Below are 19,920 nucleotides of genomic sequence, written 5' to 3'. Positions count from 1 at the left end.
AATGACAATGACAATGACAGCAAATGTCACGGTGTAATAACTTTGTTGAGTTTTCATAATACTTTGTTTTATGGCCAATTACCTGCAAAAGTAATGACTTTCAGCCTCAGCTCATGATTTGTGTTCAGATGGCAAACATTACACCTGCTTAGCATTCGCATGTTAGCATTGTCATTGTGAGTATGTTGCTGAGAGTAACATGTAAAGCATCAAAGCACATCCATGAGTAAGTACAGCATCACAGCATGACTAGTGTGCAATGAAGCCATACCAGGTGTTAAGACAAAATGCAAATTCATTGTAATGTCTGTGGAGGACAACACTGCAAATTCATGTCTAAGCATGTTGAAAATAGTCCAACTTGAGCAAAGAAAGTGCGCACATCCCAGAGCTTTATGGATCTGCTACAGAAACGTAGCCTTCCGACACGAGAGGAGAAAGGAGACAGGCTGGAAGCTATTTTACACTACAGCAGTCTTGACTGGCAGACATGTTGTATGATTCCTACAGTCCTCCCAGCCCTGATGCCATCATCCCCAGCAGCTTGAGAAATATTCTGAACTTGTGCTATCTCGTGTACGCAGATCTGATATCGGCCATAAACCCCCACCCTTTTTCTAACTAGACAGTACCTCAAATGGACAGAGCTTTGGCTCTGCTCTAGCTCCCTTGTTTTGCAGAATAGAGATTTCTTCTTGCAAAATATGAGCCTTTTGTCCACGAGTCCACGACTGCAATATCCCGTTGAAACAAGGTGATGTTGATTCAAACTGGAGTCTGTCCTCTAGCGGACCCAGAGGCCGTCCCATCACACCACTGGGCTGAACGGGCATGATGAGCTGCACAACTACAGCGCTCATTCTGCCCATTACAGCAGGCAAACTGGACTGCTGACCCACAAGTGGAGACTTCACGCCCCCTTGTGGCTTTATGTACAGCAGCACTGTTCCTCTTATTTTCATTATTTTGTTCATTTTTTTTCGTGAGCAAATGTGACTGCGCCCTCATCTCAGGGCCTGGATACATGTCTGAAAACATTTGTACTTCAGGGAAGGACACAGGTGTGGGCTCCACAGAGCTCTCTTCAAGTTTGACATTGCCCCTTTGCGTCAGTCACCACGTATAGTTCTTCTAACAGTCGTGGGGTGGGTGAGATTGAGATGTCTCAGTGAGGACTGTAACCACGATATGTTGTCTGAGTGAGGCCACTCAATGCCATGGTTTTCAGCCACTCAGTCATCCCCCTCAACGTCATGGTGCTCTGCTATCAGGATGGCCTCGTGCTTGTCAGGGACGGTTAACAGGGCGACAGCGTAAAGCTGTTCACCCTCCCTCAGGGGTGGTTCCTTCCTGGGTGCTGTCTGCTAGCTCCTGTGGTGTCTTCAGTCTTGACAGAGAGACGTGGACGATGCTTAAAAGTTGTCGGGGATGCTAGCCCGTCCTGGGCATGTTGCAGCCCTAGACATTCAGCTAATACAGAACGGATGTTCGCCCCAGCAGTTCTGTCACCGTGTATGCACACCTTGGCTGGTAGCTTGCCCTTGTCCATGGTGAGGAAAGGCTGAGTTGGCGCCGTTACAAATGAGAAGTGGTGAGCAGCTTGTACGGAGGCTACCTGCAGCAGCTACTGTTTGGTGCCAACTTTTACTGACGTTCTAAACACTTATCAGCCGATTTCTCAAAAATAACCTATGATTAAATCAATAATTCGAAAATTGTTTGAAACGAGCCAGCATTACCTGTAGATCTTCAGAATTTTCAATAAAGTGAGAAGATAATGTGCGTGGTGAAATCACAGTTTCCTTTTTCATTACCACCATGCTGGTTCAACATTATGCACAAAATGCTCCTCTGAGTAGTTGTCAACATGAGGCTGCATTTGATTTGATTTCATCAGACAGTGGAAAAAACATTGATGCATTCTGACTGAGGATAATCTGACAGGCTTCGTTGGTCACACTGAGCCCAGCAATTCTCTAATGAAGTTTTATAATGGACAGATGGCAAACAGTTCTGTTGTTTTGTCAGCGACATTTAAGTAAAAACATATTTAACATTGTGAACCAGACATTGGAAAATTAATTGGCTAAGCAGAGGTGTGCTTGATTTAATGACTGGATTTTTTATGTTTGGAAATAATCTCATATGTACATGGAACCCAACAAGGTGCTCTCCAAATACTCCCAACTCCAGTTTTAAATGAGCCCATCTTTCTTCCAGGTCAGCAGCAAACTGTGGCTCATTAAAGGAAAACAGAGAGACGAGAGAATCCAGGCTGATGGTAATAATGAATAGAGAGGGGAAGGCAGCAGCGCCAGCCTGCAGGCAGGATTACAACACAGAGAAATCACAACGAGGAAATGAAGATGTTCGCTGCTCCACTGCAGGCAGTCTCTATGAGTGTGTGGGTCTGAATCCGTATATGTGTGTCTACCTGAATGTGTGCGAGGCATACACAGTATGTAATCACTCATGAAGAAAGCAAAAAAAAAAAAAATCCTAATAAAGAATGTGCATATCATATCTGTGAGTTGATTATCTCACCGTTTTTAGTTTTTAATATGAGCCCTCCAGACGTCTCACATCAACTGGGAGCATAAAAGCTGAAAAACAAACATAATGAATCAGTGTTTAGTTATATTTCTACACGTAGTTACAACAAATCTAAGACTTCACTAAATCCAGGCTGAAAATTCTGCACAGTGTGCATTCTCTGCCTTTTTGTGCTATACACACCATAGATTTTAGAAGCACTTTTTCTGTATTTATCCACCTTAGCAGCAGAGCTCTATGGATGGCAATGTTGGTCAGTTAGTTAGTTGGCTGGTAAATTGGTTGTTCCATATCTTTGGTCTACATTTAAACCTATTGGATGGATATCTGATCAGAATTTAGAGTTCTCCAATACTTTGGTCTTTTTCTCTTTAATCCTTTCTTTTCCTGTTGTTTTCATTCATTTTTATGGAATAAAATTGTGCTCACCAAGATACCCTGCAATATAAAGTCTCCTGCAGAGCCTAAAGAAAGCTCGCCTTCTGCAGCGTCACCTGCTTTACAAAGGAGTGCAGGGTAGAAACCACAGGAAATAATAGGATTTCAAAAACACTACATGGCAAACTTTGTGGACACGCACAAATTACACTCACATGTGAATGTTGAACACATCATTCCAAAACCATGGGCATTTATCTGCTGCCTCCACCCTCCATCTGGCTTGTCCACAGTATCAATGGATGCTGTATTCCACTCTCACAAAGTTGGGAGGCCTGCCTTTAAAAGGAATGGTCAAAACTGGTGCAGCACAGGCCGAGATGTCCTGACTTTCAGTCTTAAACTGGCAGTAGACAAGTTTTTTGCTTTAGCTTTTCATTATGAAGTAAATGTTGATTGCACAACATAATGGCTAGAGAATAATGACATCATTGCCATTTCGATTGGTTCCCCATAAGCCTCTTTCACAGTGCAATTTTGTCTGCCACCGTTTACGATCTCTTGGGAAAATGAAGCAGATAGAAATGGTGCCAGCCTGACCGGCGATCCAGTCAGGCTGGCACCATTTCTATCTGCTTTCAGTCTCTATTATAGACACAATAAATGAATGAACTCATGCTTTTTCTCCTAATGTTTTTTCTACTCCCCCCTCCACCCCGATGCCGAGCCCAGCTGTAGTTGCTTATTTGTGTGAAGCGATACCCAAACTGTGTTATTACTCTATATACGTTACCTCTTTACCGCTTCACCTCTTCAGTGAACATGCTTCTTTTGTCTCTCTTAATTCCAAAGGGGCGTTGATTGTTTCTGTACAGAAATTTGGAAATTAATGTGGTGTATCTTGTGTTGTTGGTGTTCGTTGGGCTCTGAGGAGAACGGAAATGGATTTGATTGTACACAACAGCGTGAACAGTAATACCACCTGGAAATGCGAGGAGGGGTGAAAAAGTATGGGTCAAACTCACAAAAACACTTCCCATAATGCAACACGATGGAATTTTTGTTGGAGTTTTGGTGCCTGGTAAATTCACATGTCTTTCAAATGCTAATTTAGAACAAGCCCAAACCTTGACAAAACAGCCTTGGATCAAAAATACACAAAAAGACAAAGTTTATCTCAACTACAAATTCAGAAGTGAAAATTAAATTTAAAGTTGCACACTGGCTTTGCTTTTGTTAGATCTTGCAGAGCTGTCAGCACTGCATCGCCGCTGCTGCATCTCTCTCTGCTGCTCAGCCTCCCCCTGCACGAGCATTTCAAGTATTTGGATTTAAAAATTCAGCAAGTTTGTCCATTCAATGTGGACTGATGTTCATTTAATTGTTGTCTATCCCAGGCTCTGCCAAGGGGTTTGTGAAATGTGAATGTGTGTTATTTTTGCAGCATACTGTATGGGTAATACCTCAATGCAGGAGTTGTCTAAGTTATGATGACTGAGTGCCAGTTTAGGGAGCCAGCATATGATTGAGGGTTGCACATATTCCTTTGATTACCAAATTCACCAGTTTGCAGATAAGACTGATCAGTGTATCGCTCCCCAAAGGTCTGTCAAAGTAAGATTAACCTCCATTTCTCCTCAGCCATACGGGTTTTTTTCCATTGTGGGTTTTCCATCTCACTTACATGTTAAACTGCAGAGTTTCCCCTGAAATTGCTAACTTTAGCTAACAACATGAGCATTGATTACAGAACAATGATGCAAAACTTGCATGGTCCCACTAATTGCCATGCAACTTTAGCTTCATAGTCATTCTTAACCTGACAGACGCTCATTAGGGGGCACAGTTTGACATAGTAGCTGAGTAGTGTATTGAATGTAGGCTATTGAAAGTGAACGTATTATTTAAATATAGTGCATGCATTTCATGTCACATTTTGGGGCCACAAAAAGTTTCCATTGCCATTTTGTAGGCCACATCGAGTGACTGTGCCTTCATGAGTGTCCAAATTGAAATGAAATATGTGAGTAAAATGGTATTAGACAGTAGGAAAGATGGTCAAAAACAAAGGATTCTCCTTTGAAATCAGGATATTTGAATGTATGCTTTTGATAGAAATTGTGCTAAAAGCTGTAATACACCCTACATACAACCATACAATTTATTCCACCCACACACACACACACACACACACACAGTCACATTGGATTTCCTCAGTGTCGTGGGAGTCTCTACAGAGCTTTGTCGATAAGATCAATGTTGCAACAGGCTTCAGTAAGTTTTCCTTAACATCCAAGTGTGTTTGTGTCTCACTCTCTGCCCAGCGGAGCTGAAAGAGCACCTGCAGAGCTTTGTGGAGGAGACCAACGCTCAGCACGGCCCGGGCTTCATCAAGGTGGTCCGCCATGACAAACAGGAGGGCCTAATCAGATCCAGAGTCAGCGGATGGAGGGCCGCCTCCGCTCCCGTCGTCGCTCTGTTCGATGCACACGTGGAGTTCAACACAGGATGGTGAGCATCTGTCTTCATCTCATGCTGCACACTGTAAATACAGCAACATCTGCAGTAAAACTACAAGTTAAGGCTGCATTGAGCAGTTCCACAACCAGAAATGTGCAAAGGTCTCTTCATTCATGTGCTCGTGTTCAGCTGGTGACAGTCTAGCTGTCTTGCTCCCTGATGTTAAAGGATAAGTCCCGTCACATTCTCTATTTTTCTTCATCTTAACAAATCTCATGAAAAGACCATAACCATAACACGTTGGTTGGTGTGTGTGTGTGTGTGTGTGTGTGTGTGTGTGTGTGTGTGTGTGTGTGTGTGTGTGTGTCCCTTTGACCTTGGATGTATTGCATAAAGCTGGTTGAGTGAAAACGCTGTTTGTTAACTCATAGATGAGGTAAACTCTGAGTTTTCCATCCTAGACAGAAAGTTACCTTAAGCTGTGGCCCAGTTACCATCGCAGCTGACTCTGTGAACCTAACTTGCTCTCTGGCAGGTTTTTTTTTAACAAACCCAGTTTCTCCTTGCTGAGCCTGAAGCAGCTGTTGGACATAGGGTGTCTTTTCCTCATTTACCCGACTGATGAAGAAGCCGATTTAATCCACATTACATTGCGAGAGGATTTTTTTGAGACCCCAGTTCGACGTGCCATTTCATTCCCTGATGACTACCCAATCGAACATTACCATTTTTCATTACACTCTATCATTTATCTGAACAACACTCTCTGGCCTGCCACCTCTAATATTTCACACAGCAGCCGGGCTCTCAGATAATTTGAGACCTAATATGCCGGAATCAGTTTGAGTGCAGTTGACATTTTCTTGATGAGATGCATTTTGTACAAATCCTTTACATAAGGATGACGTTGAATTCTACATACAGCATTAACTTGGCATTTACTGAACATCTCACAGTGCGACTCTGTGCTGCGGAGGCTGACGGACCCTCCTCCTGGTGATGCCAGGCTCTGTTAAAAAGGACCCGAATATGCAAGTTGTTTCTCTGTTCATTATTTATTCTCATCACTTCAGTGTACTTTTCAAACTATTCCACAAAAGAACATTAAAAAATGAACAGGGAGAGAACAGCAGCTCAGTAGCTTCCATATGTAACATTGACATGCAAACCTCTGTAGACTCTCTGTGACAGCAGAGACTTCATCATGTTCCTGTGATCAGCATTCTGTTTCGGTATCCTTTAAAATACTATATTTGGCTAAATCTCTGGAGTATTGACTTCTGGGGGGTGATTGGATGCCTTCAGTCCCTGGTCGCCTTCCCTCTGTTTTGCAGGCCTGTGCCTTCTATCTGTCGGCTGTGTAAAACTCAAATTTTAATCTACAAATCAGGATGTTAGGCAGGAGGACATTATGTGTTAAAACAGCATTCTGTTGGTGGTTAAAGCCGCTACAAATTGAAATGGCTGCTGAATGATATTGACTTTATTAAATATGTCAAATATAGTTAAAAGGTGCAATCAGCCCAGGTCCAAGATAAATATGTCCTCACTGTTTGAACTACTTTTTATCTTTCATTTTCAGCTGTTTCCAAGGACAATAAAATCTTATTCAGTAACATTCCAGCACTTGTTCATCTGTAATATTCAAAGAAAGTGAGGTGAAATTTTAAATGTATTGAGTACTGCATTCAAACTTGTGCATCAAGCAGCACTTCTCTCCCACGCCAACTCGCTGCCGCTGCAGCTGTGTTGCTTTTTTTCTGAAAATGTGCTCATACTCACCAAAGGCACGTCTTAGAACTTCTATCTCTAGTGGGCTGAAGTAGGACGACCTTTTTTTTTTTTTTTCTTTAAATCAGAGAGAACATACATAGAGGTGATTGAACTAACTCAGATCGGCAGCTCTGGAACAGAGTTTCCCATCTCAGGGTTCATCAGCTCAGAGTTCACGGTTCGGCTCAGAGTTTGTTAAATCTGCTGGAATAATGTCCTTTGTAAGAAGAAAAAATAACAATATTAGAAAAATACACCCCCTGAAGACGTCAAGTGCATTGACAGCATTACTTCTCAATGAGTTCCTGTAACATAATGCGCTTTGTTCACCATTGAACTGTACAGCTGTTCAGTTTGTTCAAAATCCTTCACAATATACCTAAATACTCCACTGCTGTGTTGCCTTGTTGCCTCCTCTCAGCTCCGACGCTCCAGCAGAAGTGGTTGATTTCACATTTTAATGCAGAAGCGTCAGTTGTTGGGAACAAACTGAACCCATCAGTTTGCCTTGTCAGTGGCAGAGAAGTGGGTTTTGCTGCCGGAGTGATTTGAGAAATTCTCTACAGTTTGGATTCAATTCATCCCAATCAGTCCAGGAGGGGTTAAATAACACCCCAAAATGTCATTTGTACACACCGCTAGAATCTATCACATCTCAGCTTGGAGAGCATTGTGTGCGAGTGTGCTTTTCCATGAATCCCTCCCAGGCTTGTGCTGCCTTAACCAGCTACATGCGAGAGCCTGTTGTAAGTGCTGGGACAAAGGAAAAGAGAAGAGAGCCGAGGAAAGAATGAGATGGCATTAATTCAGCAGGCGTTTTGTTTGAAAGGTTGCTGATTAAATCAGAAAAGAGATCATTTCACTGTGTGGGCATTTGTTTTTCCTCAGGATACGGAGCAGCGGTGAAGAATTTTAACAGTGAATGGCATGAAACTATTCATGAGCTGGTTCATGAGGGGATTATTGAAGTTACCCTGTTTTTTGGGGGGTTTTTTTGAGTACAACTGAGAACTGATGTAGCTGTAACCCATTTCCTTGTAAGTTCATCATTCAAGCAGGTGCGAAGCCTCAGCTCCACAGACGCAGCTGTGACATATTTGTTAATATTTTGGGTCACAGAGTAAGTTGAATGTGTGAGGGGCTGGGAATGAAGTGACGCCCCGGTGTATAAAAAGAGACACAGAGGTGGTTGAGATACTTTGTTAAGTAGCTGACGTTGTTGTGGTCCAGTAAAGCTTAATTAAAGCTGCAGTCCTGTGGCTCTGCTTCACTGTCTGTCCTTGGGGCAGCCACCTGCCTCACAAACAGCAAACCCTAAGGTGTGAATGATTGTTCATTAAACTGAGTTCTGGGTGTGGTAGAAGACAAATTTAGCCACTCTGACAACATTTAAAGGTGATCTCTTACCTTGATATTGATGCTGCTAACTCCGAGGTGTCCTAGAAATCAGAACGCACATATTTTTGTTAAAATGATGTGAAGGCATAGTTTTGTTTTATGTTGAAGTTTTGTGCTCATATAGATAGACATAGCACCTTAACAGCAAGATAATACCCCCTTTTAACTTGAACACGCCCCCTTCACAAACTCAGAAAACACATTCAAACCCTGACACACATCCCCACTCCCAAAGTGCACTGTGCCCGCTGCCTCTCCCTCATCCCTCACTGTCAGACCATTGCTCCAGGATTGCTCTCTCTTTCTCTCACAGTTCTCAGATGTTTTAATGCAGAGATATAACATCTGTAAGGTCTCATGGTCACCCACAGTTCATCGAACCATAGTTGCACTCTCGTTTTAATGTCTATGTTTCTCTGGAATGAGCCAAAGCTTCTTTTATACAGGCTGAAATTGAAAGCAGAGACAATGACTGCAGTCCCCTACTTCACCCTGCTCGAACAATGACGTCAGTAATGGACTGTTAGGATGCTGATGTCACAAGTGTCAATCCCTTAAAAATATGATGAGAGACTGAGAAGCAATCCAATCTGTATTTTGATGAAGAAAACAAACCCACTTCAATATTGATTAATGCACCACTACTGTATAATTTACTGTATAATTCTTATTATTATTATTATAATTAGGTCTCAGCCTGAAGCTGGAAGGTCCATCATATGTTGTGTTTCTGTATTGATCATCACATTTTCTTCTAGTGGGTTTCTGTCTGCATAATTCGGTAGCGATCTAATCTGAGTTCCCAGAGGTGGAAACTTTGTAAACGTGGCAAATGGCTCAAGACAAACACAGAGTATCTGGCAAAACTGTAGCGACGTCCCCACAGTAATGTTATATATTGCAGGAATTCCTCACACGTTGAGAAAGATGCACAATGCTGTCGAAAGAAGCAGTAAGTAAGAACAGAGTGGTTTAACAGTTCATTGAGCAGCTTTGTACAAAGTGTGCAGGTCTCATCTGCTGTTATTCTGTTCCACCACTTTTCAGCCACTTTGCCTTGAAGCAGGGTCAGGTGTGTGTGTGTGTGTGTGTGTGTGTGTGTGTGTGTGTGTGTGTGTGTGTGTGTGCATGTGTGCATGTGTGTGTGTGTTCCATCACATGAACCTTATTCAGTCTCACATTTTAAAAAAAGGGTTTTTTTAATCTCACGGCAGCTCGACACTAATAATGTCACGAACTGTTTCTTTCATCGAAGTTGGTGTTGTGTTGAACAGTGTCGCTGTAGTCTGAAGAGTAATTACTGTTCAGAATTAAAGCTGACAGTCCAATCTGCTGTACAGTACAGTGTTGCAATAGGGACAGCGTACTGCAACCCATGTAGCTTAATCAATCCTGCTCTGACCGAGACAGACAGATGTTTACATGTCAGTGACAACTACTTTAGCTTTGCTTGTCTGAGGGAGAAATGTGTGTCCTGAGCAGAGAGTTTACATGGTGGGGAAGTCACTGCATCTCAAAAGTCCTGTTCTCACAGTAATGTTGTTATCCTAATATTGTAAATTAAAGTAGCTACTGTACAAGAGTTTGCACCAAGACCTGGCATCCAGCTGACATGCAGTAAGAGAAAAGAATAAACTCAGAGTCTAATGTTGTAAACTTCACCTTCGAAAATCTCCACCAGCATCAGAAACATGAGGGGGAAACACAAGCAGCCAATCACAGCTCTTACAGTCCCCATGTGGTATCTCCGTTGATGCCACGACCCCGATATATAATAAAATTTTAATGAGGAGCTGCATCGTAGCCTATCACATAACCTCAGAACCTACACACATAGCCGCCGTAGCTGGTTGGTAAATCCAGCTTTACTCTTGCTTCGCATTTAATAGAGGCTAACTGTTTTCCTCCGCTTGCAGTGTTTCAGCTGACACAAGAGGACGGACTCGCTACAACTCACTCAGGGTTAGATGCCAAATAAGCATGTTTGCTGGAGAGTGAAGAATACTGCAGGAAACCTGAAGTCATACACATGTTTAGCAGAGGTTGCTAGTTCAGTTTTTTTCATCCTTCCATCATATTTCAATCTGGATAGCAAGTTTTGAGTTCCTTGTTGCATTCAGTTGCATTTTAATGAGGACATTTTCATTCATTTTATAGCTCACACTACTACCTTTTAAGGAGACCGAGTTCATATTAATGCCAAGCGTATCAAGACAAGTATGTTGACACGGAGCAGGAATGTTTTCTCATGATTCCACTAAGTACTGTAAGTAATGGGAGCAGTGGTTAATTACTGAACCCATTAGCATAGCTTCTGTTTAATCAATCACGGCGATGAGGCTGAGGGTCGTGACACATTATCATAACTTTCACTTTTCTCACAGAAATCAAGTGCAGTTTTCCTCTGAACAGAGGCTTAACGTCGGTGTCTTTGAGCCGCGGACACTTCATCACTTCAGGGTCCTCTCTTTAAAACACTCGGATACAACAGCCGCTGTGTACCTGTTAATCATTCTGACAGCTTGAAAAATATCACACGCTCACACTTAAGTGAGAGCGTGCACACACACACACACACACACACACACAAATGCACACAGGTACACACACTGCATTATAATGTCTGAGTTGGATCCAAAATAACATTTGTTGCTGCTGTGTTGCAGATTAGACAAGAGACACTTACAAGGTTCTTAACCCCTGTACGCCTCCACCCGCTCCAGTGCTATCTCGCTCTCTCTCTCTCTCTCTCTCTCTCTCTCTCTCGCTCTCTCCACACACACACACACACACACAGAACCCACATAAACCTCCCACATGTTTCCACAGAGGGGGTATTGGTCTATGACTAATGAAATCATTCTTGGCGGAGATACAAAAGAGCTCAGCTGGAGATACAACACTGTTTCGTCTACTTTCTCCCCACTCTGTAAACACACACACACACACACACACACACACACACACACACACACACACATTTGCAACATTTTTCTTGGTCTTGGTCTGGTGCTACATTGCTGTGATAAGTTTATGTTGTGTTTGTGCCAGTGTTATTAGCACTCTCTGCAACACATCTGATTTTGCACGTAGTAGTCAACAAACTGAGTTCATGCCTCTCGCTCTCCTCTTTTCACTTCTTTCCTCCTCTCTCCTTTTCCTGCTCCCTTTCCCGTCTTCCTCCACTCACTCCTTCCTTTCAACCCTCCTTCGTTTGCACGCCATCCTCTGCTCTGAAACTCACCCACCCTGTCACACATTTTCTATATATATTTCACAGAAATTTATGAAATTACAGTATAATTACAAACAAAGCGCTGACTCCTCGATCCAGTACATAATTGTCTCCACCATGCATTGCAATTATCTTCAATGTTGGCTATTTTGAGTCAAAAACAAGTAATTACCGGGTGTTTTATGTTCTAGAGATTGTCTGACTGTAATCACGATAATCCTCAATCATCTCCACCTTCTGTGTATGTGCTGTGCTAGTCATCGTCACGTACACGGAGAACACCTTAAATAACATAATTACATGCGGAGATATGCATGTCAGTGTGCAGAGATCTGCAGAAAGAACTCTTGTATAGTTAGTCTCATCTCTCATGAAGATCTTCCGGTCAATTTAGCCAACATAGCAACAGCATTGAAACAAGCATAGACGCAAATAGAAGCTCAAATTGTGGCAACACAATCATCTTTTTTTTTGTTAATAAATCTCATTCAGCAGCAGGCAGGAGCTCTGAACTCTTAACCCACTGTATGATACTTGCCTAGCACCAAGCTCCTTAGCAACTAGCTGACGAACATATGTAGGTGAGCATTTAACAGAGGAGCTCAAGAGCCACATTATTTTCTCAGGAGAGAACCAGAGCTGAATGCTAATGTTAGTACTAATCTTGTTGCAAAGCTGCATGTGTGAGTGCTGTTTAGCCATATACCAACTTCATATGTCAGTGTTGTGTTGACAGCTTGTCGTGCTTGCCAAAAGTGGCCCAAAAACATCAATGAATGCAGGTCTTTTTTTCTTTTTTTGGCAGGAGAGTATCATCAATCGGCCAGGTTTAAATATGAATGTGTTGCTAACAGGGGAATCATTTTTCACTGTAAGGCTGAAAATGTCAGACACACTAAGTCAGAGTATTGATGGTTTCATATTCAGGACACACGCATGTGGCCTTTATTTGATGGTCACAGTAGAAAGAGGGCTACAGCACCAAGGAGAGCTGGCTGTAATCAAACCAGGGGTGTTGTAGCTCCATGGTACCAGCACAGTCCAAGAGGGAATGACTTCGATGACAGTCCACTTGTCTTAAATTGTAGTTTTAAATGAGTGATATCAATGCTTTGACATTCAGCGAGACTAGACTTCCTGTAATGTGGGATCTCCCACTCTGTGTTTTGGTATTCAGCTGTGAGAAAAATGATGTCTTCTAGGTTGCCATGAAGTCTCGCTGTGTGAACTCTTCAGATTTTACCTTGACTAGTCGAGGTTTGTTTGATGTCGAGGTCACGCTAATTGGCTGACTACCCACTTATAATTTTTTCTTCGTTTTTACTAGATTTCAGTGCATTCTGGGTACTCTCACTGTATGTATTTATGCATTTCAGTGTTTATGTGTGTGTACAGGACTGTGCAAAGTAAGCCTGAGGCGAGGTTCACCTCCTAACGAACAATCAGTGCGCAGGATAAAAGAGTCCTTCCTCCTCTCTGATGTTGGGACTTTGTGATGTTATTATCATATATCTCTGTGGGGCTGAACTGATAAAACATGAATGGTTGTGAGGCGCGATGCCTCGTTTGTGTTTTGTCTCTCGAGGGACAGTCGAGGGTAGTTTGCATTTAAACGACAGCCTTTGGCAGTTTTTCCCAAAAGACTGAGAATGAAAAGATTTTATTTTTCTTTCTCCAGTCAGCCATCGTGGCTCCTCCAGACAAATAGCATCATTTTGAACCATATGAAGAGTCGTTTTGCTCAGAGTGCAATGATGTAAATGCTCCTACCATTTTCATTAACCAGATGGTGGATTTTTTTATTTTTTTTATTCTACATCAAAGGAATTTCATTTTGCTGGTCACATAAGGGATTTTCAGGTCTGACCTTAAGCTTTTTTTTTTTTTTATTCTGTCACAAAACATAAAAGACAACACTGAGTGTACATTTGCATTTTGGTTGGCTTGCACATTTCTGTCAGCGCTTTTGTCCAATCCTCAGCCTTTGTCTTACTTTAGCAATTTAAGTACCCCATCATAGGATTAATCACATAATTATTATCTTATCTTAAGACCCTGAAACTGTGTTTTCTCCATTAGTTTTTTTTTCCCCATGAGTAATTGAATCCCACATGATTCCATGATTTTCAGCCAGTTCGAACAGTTCTGATTATCTCACGAGAGATTTCTTTGTTTCTGTTTTTCTCTGTACTCTTCATACGGGTTTGAAGAGGGCGGGCTTCTTGTGGCAAAAGGTGATCTCTCATACTTCTGCTACCACCTCTTCTAACCAGAACTTGGCAACATTCATATTCATAACACACCAACGCAGTAAAGCGAGAGCTGAAGTCATGACGTCTCCTCCGGGTTTGAGTGTGTTCCACCGGCTCCTGAAATTCAATGCAAGCTTTCAAGGAACATTTCTTTCATCAGCCTTTCTGAAAAAATAAAGTATACTCTATGGTTTTACTGCACATGTTCATAATCATAAGGGATGGCTGCTAAAAACAGAATTACCACAACATACCATTGAGAATTTAGTTTGATTTCAAGACATTTGTGTTATTATAAACACTCATGTGTACCAAGGATGAGGGAGGCAGATCACACATATATGATGCTGGGAAGTGCTATTGGACAATAAAGGATATCTGTCCTCACAAGCAGACAAAACCATTGCACCATCAAGCTCTTAGTAATATTGAGTCTGAATTTAGTTTTGTTGTCAGACTGTGGAGGGCTGAGATGTACATGTACATGGTCAAGTCTTTCCATCGCTGCTCTGACGGTCACTATTTTTATGACTGCGTTTTGAGTTACTATGACAACAAGTAACTGAGGTGTCATGTCATTCGTGGCATAACTGCATCTTGAACAGAGTTTCTAATGCAGTGATGTTTGTATTTATTGCCCTTTCTCCTCTGTTTCAATGTTTCAAAAGTTATACTGGAACGAGATGGCAGTAAATGTTGCATCCTTTTTTTAATGTGGATGAAATGTTGTTAAAAATGCACAATAACAAAATGAACAAAAAGCAGATTGGCAGACTAATTTGACTAATATTTAAAGGCTTAAATGGTTGATAAAACCTAAACACATTTTTTAAAATGTGATTCTTGCTTGTTTTTGCTTTTTAATGTTATAGAGAAAAGCAGTGCTTTCAGGGTCTTCACTCTGAAGCTCACATTTTGAACAGTCAACAGTCAACACCTCCAACCAAAGGTCAAGCAAACAGCATATCTGCTTGCACATAGCTGTTATCTGTGGTTGAACGTCAAACCACCTGCTCGATCTCTTTGACATGAAGGGCCCCTCTCCACTGGCACCCCCACCTTCAGGAACACTTCTGTATCAACAGCACCCTTGTGATTACTTCCCAGGCTGGCAACCAGCCTCTGAGATCTTAAGAGCCATCAGACGTGCGAGGCCATCATCAGAGCTACAGCCCTGCAGCTTTGCCTTCAACATCCACTGAATCTGATATTACCTGATCAAGGGCTGTGTCTACTTTGTAGTCCAGGCTCTAGTCATTCCCTATTTGGAGTTCCAGAGGTGCCCTGTTGGCCGCCTCAGTTCCTCGTGCTTGAGCTGAGCTCACCCTCATCAGCAGTGAATTCTAACAGGGCAACCACTTTCTGTACTTTCTCTCGAATTAAATTCAGAACCCTGGGAATGGCTCTCAGGGCCGTGCAGGGTGCACTCCGATCTCTCCACGACTTTCCATTCCAGCCAGTTCAGTAATGCTACTCTGTCTTCCCTGAGGAGCCCCAGCCAGCCCTCCTTCCAACCTTGATTCAGCTCCCTCCTGACTCCTCACTTGTGGATTGACCTTCCGAATCCATTCAGGACTGCAGACTCACTCACTGGCTTCCAGTATGGACTGACAATCCCTCACACTTATCTCATTTCCTCCATCTTTTCACCTTCTTTTAATTCAGGTGATCTTGCTTTTTTTTATGTATTTAATTCTATCTTTGCTGGTTGTAATAATTTTACTTGGCTAAAGTTAAAGCCATTAGAAGATAAGTACAAAACCACCACCATATCTAAATGTATCAGATAAAAGGAGAATGTATTTAATCTTCTTTTGATCCTCACCAATATCTGTGTCTTTTCAACTTTATTGTATAAATTCTCCTTACCTTTGTCTGTCTGTGCTTTACAGAGGGTTAACAGAGCTTTTACTACCCACTAAAACTGCCCACTGCTGCTTGAGTTGATGCCCCGTTCAAACATACAGACTCAGTACTGACGATGACAAAGATTATCAGTTAAACCTCTACATGCAGGCATGTGTACCACTGCAAAGCACAGACTCCATAGGGAAGTTGAGGGAGGCTTAAGTGCATGCAAATGAGGGTTCAACAACACTTCTTAACTAATAGTCGTTCTCAGCTTCCACGCCTCTTGAAAAACTTTAATGAGCTATAGCATCTTAAAAAGAAGTGATTAAAGCACAGGAATTGCTCCATTGTGTGCTGTTATAGTGGCATGTTAAGAATGTAACTGCACAGTCAGAGCTGAGCACATGCTGTAAATTACATGCTTAATGCAAATACAGCCAAAAGCTTCAACTTTGTGAGAGGCAAGAGAGAGCCTGTCACTTTAAGAGAGCGTGTGTTAGGTCCAAACAAAACAATGAGTTAAAAGAGGCGTCAGAGTTGCTGATTGCTCTTGGTAATTTTGGTACGATAAGCGACCCCTCTCACATTACTCATAGTCACTGGACTCATGTTGACATAAAAGATATTGGCTATGTTATTTCTGAAAGTTATTCATATTTTATTATTGGAATGTAGGCTTTGGGAAATGACCACATTTGGATAGAGGAGTGCTGATATCAAAGACAACCAGATGTTCCTCAATCATTAGCTGCAAAGGCTGCTCTGCTCTTGTGCATCCTTTGAGTGATCGCTGATGTCCAGCAGTAAAGGCCCTTAAAAATAATTTCTCAGCTGGCTTCGTCCTCTGAATAATGAAGTCCTACGTGAACTCAGCATTTGCTGCCAAAGTTGGAGCAGTTTTGGTTATTTCACATTAGAGATTTATGTATTTATGCATTTCTTTTTTTTGCCCTTTTGTCACTGGTTTGAAGTGGGCAGTACTTAGTGGGTGAAAAAGGTGATGTCCCGTACTTCCATGCACCAATGATGGTGGAGGAGGAGGATTTAGGAACATTTGAATGAGAATCTGATGACAGTCAGTTTGATCAGTGACAGTCAGCCTGTCACTGATCAAACTGATCAAACCACAGCCACAGTCCTGATGATGAAGATGAGTTTTTAACCATTAAAGTCTTAATAAATAATAACTTTGGCTTTTGCTTATATCATCATAAGTATTAAGGTTACAGAGTATCATATTTTATTTTGTTTTTGAAAAATATTTCGATTTTGATTCTAGTTTAATTTCATTTTCAAATTTTTGCTCTAACGTTGTAAGAATTACTTATCTATTGTATTTTCTTGTACAACATCGGCTCAGAGTCACCAACCTAATACCGACTGATAGATTCATTTGCTGTCTCTTAAACACAGCCTGTCTGTGCTCTGTTGTTCCACAGGGCAGAACCTATTCTGCAGCGAATAAAGGAGGACCGGACCCGCGTGGTGTCTCCCTCTTTTGACAACATCAAGTACGACACCTTTGAGATCGAGGAGTACCCGCTGTCTGCTCAGGGCTTTGACTGGGAGCTGTGGTGTCGCTACCTCAACCCACCAAAGTCCTGGTGGACACAGCGCAACCACACGGCCCCTATCAGGTAAATAGAAGAAGAGTGCTTAGAAACCTGTTAGAGAGTTTTGTTTCATTGAAGGAAATGTCTTGTTATCATGAAAGAAGTGAGACACCAGCAAATAATCTACCAGAGCAGTATTCATTATTAATAAGTTGACTTGAAGCATATTGAAGTTGGTTTGATAAGATCATTTACTAAGCTCATTATTTTTACATCATAATTTCTTGCACACTAATCCCTATGAATAATTATTATATATGTAAATTCTAAGTGTACTATCAATATTCGAACCCTTAAAAAACCCCGGGGAGTGCTGCACAGCCAAAAGTACATTATGTGTAACTCACAAAAAGTGGAGTCTCATCAGAAGCTGTGGGCAGTCGCACAAACTCAAAAAGGAAAGCAGGTAATTTCGTCACCACTAATACAACCCATTTGATGCGTCCCACAGCGTGCATAGTCACTGCACAGTTGATAGAAATTTAAATATAATGATCCTGTTCTCGTACAGTTCGCCAGGAAAACACCGCCTCCACGGCAGATAAAGACTCACTGTAGAGGCTACTCACCAGTATCTGATAATGTGCCTGTTGTTGTGGTTCATGGCAAGTCAAATCAATGATGCAGTGTTTATAGATTTGAACAAAGACAAGAGGACATATCCTGCTCAATAATGAAATGGAGGAAGATGAATTCCCCCATTATTTATTTCTTTATCTTCTTAAGTACTTTTTTCTCAGGTGCAATTTGTCACTGGCTTTGCTCACCAGGGCCGATTATTGTCGTTGCTTAATCACTTTTAGGGCAGTCTTTTTTTTTTTTTCTAATCAATTACACATTTCTGAAGTAAATATGCATATTTGATGTCATTTTACTTTTCCTGATTAATTGAACATTGTGGTACATACACATGGAATTGGCACCCCTAAAGTGCCATATCAACTAGCATGAGGCCTGTATTATTGGCTCCTCTCTCTGTCTTTTAGAGCAGCCTTGTGTCAACTCTAGTTTTAATATTATATGTTTTTTTATGTGAAACTTATTTTAAAAAAAAAATGTTATGTTATTAACAGGGAACCTAGCAATGTTCTAGCAAACTCTGGTCTCTTGGCAAATATGGGTAGTCCGATGTGGATACAGGACTCAAGTGGACCTTGGAGGTGATCTGACCATGCTGCTTGTAAGGATTTGGACTCCGCTGTTGCTCACTGTAGCCAGTATCTCTCAACAGTACTAAGCTGTTTTTCATGCAGTGTAAGCATGAAAACTTATTAGAGTTACAGGATATGGTCTGGAATAGACACGGACATTTCACAGGACAAAGCCTAACGCCTCGCCCGGGGGCTTACAGTCAGGCACGGATACTGCGTGAGGTGAATTTGAGTCGTCTTCCTTCCTGGAGTCATAACTCAGTTCCATCGAGACATGAAATCCATAAATCTGCCTCAAAAACTTGGAAAACAGTTGCCTGAGAATCATCCCATTTTAAGGTTTCTTCAATATCAAAGTGCAAAGGATAGTCGTTTGTGCATCCATGGATATATTACAAACTGTTAATATCTAACTAATTCAGCGTACTTTGAATGGTGCCAGTTTGCTAATATGTAGAATGAGCAGCTCTTCCCATGAAGGAATTACAAGATGACCAGTGAGTTCGTTGAAAAACAGTAGGTAATTGCAGCTGTAATCTTTATTAGGGTGGGACTGAAAAATTACCCAATATGGGAAATATTAAAATCACGACAGAGCAGGTAATGTCAAAATCTCCCAGCTCCTCTTGAGAAATCAATCCAGTCCAAATGGGGCTTAACACACTTAAATCTTTAATCTTTTCCTAGCCCCATCTGTGACCTCAGCACCCCGTACATCACTTTGTCAGGTATTTCCTACGCAAACAAGTGGAAAATCAAAACATTATTAAATCTAAAATGTTTGCCTGGGGTGAAACTTACATTTAAATCCAGTATCTCAACTGACTCCGCCGGCCACTGGCATGGCCTAAGCAGGGAAGAGCAGGGATGAGTGGCACAGCCTGTGGAAGTATTTAATTTAAACGGCAGTTTGGGCTCGGACGAACATCTTATCGGATTAGCAGAAATGTGTTAGTTTTATTCTGCAAAAATAAGATGCAACCTCCTGCTCGGTGAAATATAAGCTCAAGGTAATTAATGATGCAAACATGATCACTCACTTGCTATTTAAAACTAAGTTGTACACAGTAGCTTCATCACCAGGGTTTCTTAGTTAAAATCATGCTGGGAAACCAAATGTTGATGAATGGTATTCTATATTTGATGTGTGTGACCGAAAGACGTGTGTTCATTCTACGAACCTGAAGCTGCATGTGATGTATTTTGTTAGCTTCATAGCTCTTTATCTCGTCTGCTCAATATACTGAACTGTGATA

The 19,920-nt window shown here is 41.6% G+C and overlaps 1 protein-coding gene across 4 annotated transcripts in view; it reads left to right on the top strand.

Annotated features, from left to right (window-relative positions):
- The window catches only part of LOC143322276 (polypeptide N-acetylgalactosaminyltransferase 18-like), a 148,240-nt gene that overhangs the window by 82,144 nt on the left and 46,176 nt on the right, over positions 1 to 19,920 (top strand). For all 4 annotated transcript variants that reach the window (XM_076733379.1, XM_076733378.1, XM_076733377.1 and 1 more), the window contains exons 4-5: positions 5,256 to 5,442; positions 17,340 to 17,537. In XM_076733379.1, the coding sequence (XP_076589494.1) occupies positions 5,256 to 5,442; positions 17,340 to 17,537 (385 nt within the window). The remainder of the gene's footprint in view (positions 1 to 5,255; positions 5,443 to 17,339; positions 17,538 to 19,920) is intronic.

Source organism: Chaetodon auriga, chromosome 6, assembly GCF_051107435.1.
Source record: "Chaetodon auriga isolate fChaAug3 chromosome 6, fChaAug3.hap1, whole genome shotgun sequence".
Classification (NCBI taxonomy): Eukaryota; Metazoa; Chordata; class Actinopteri; order Chaetodontiformes; family Chaetodontidae; genus Chaetodon; species Chaetodon auriga.
The sequence above is the reverse complement of the archived record's forward strand: the minus strand, read 5'-3'. Positions and strand labels throughout refer to the sequence as shown.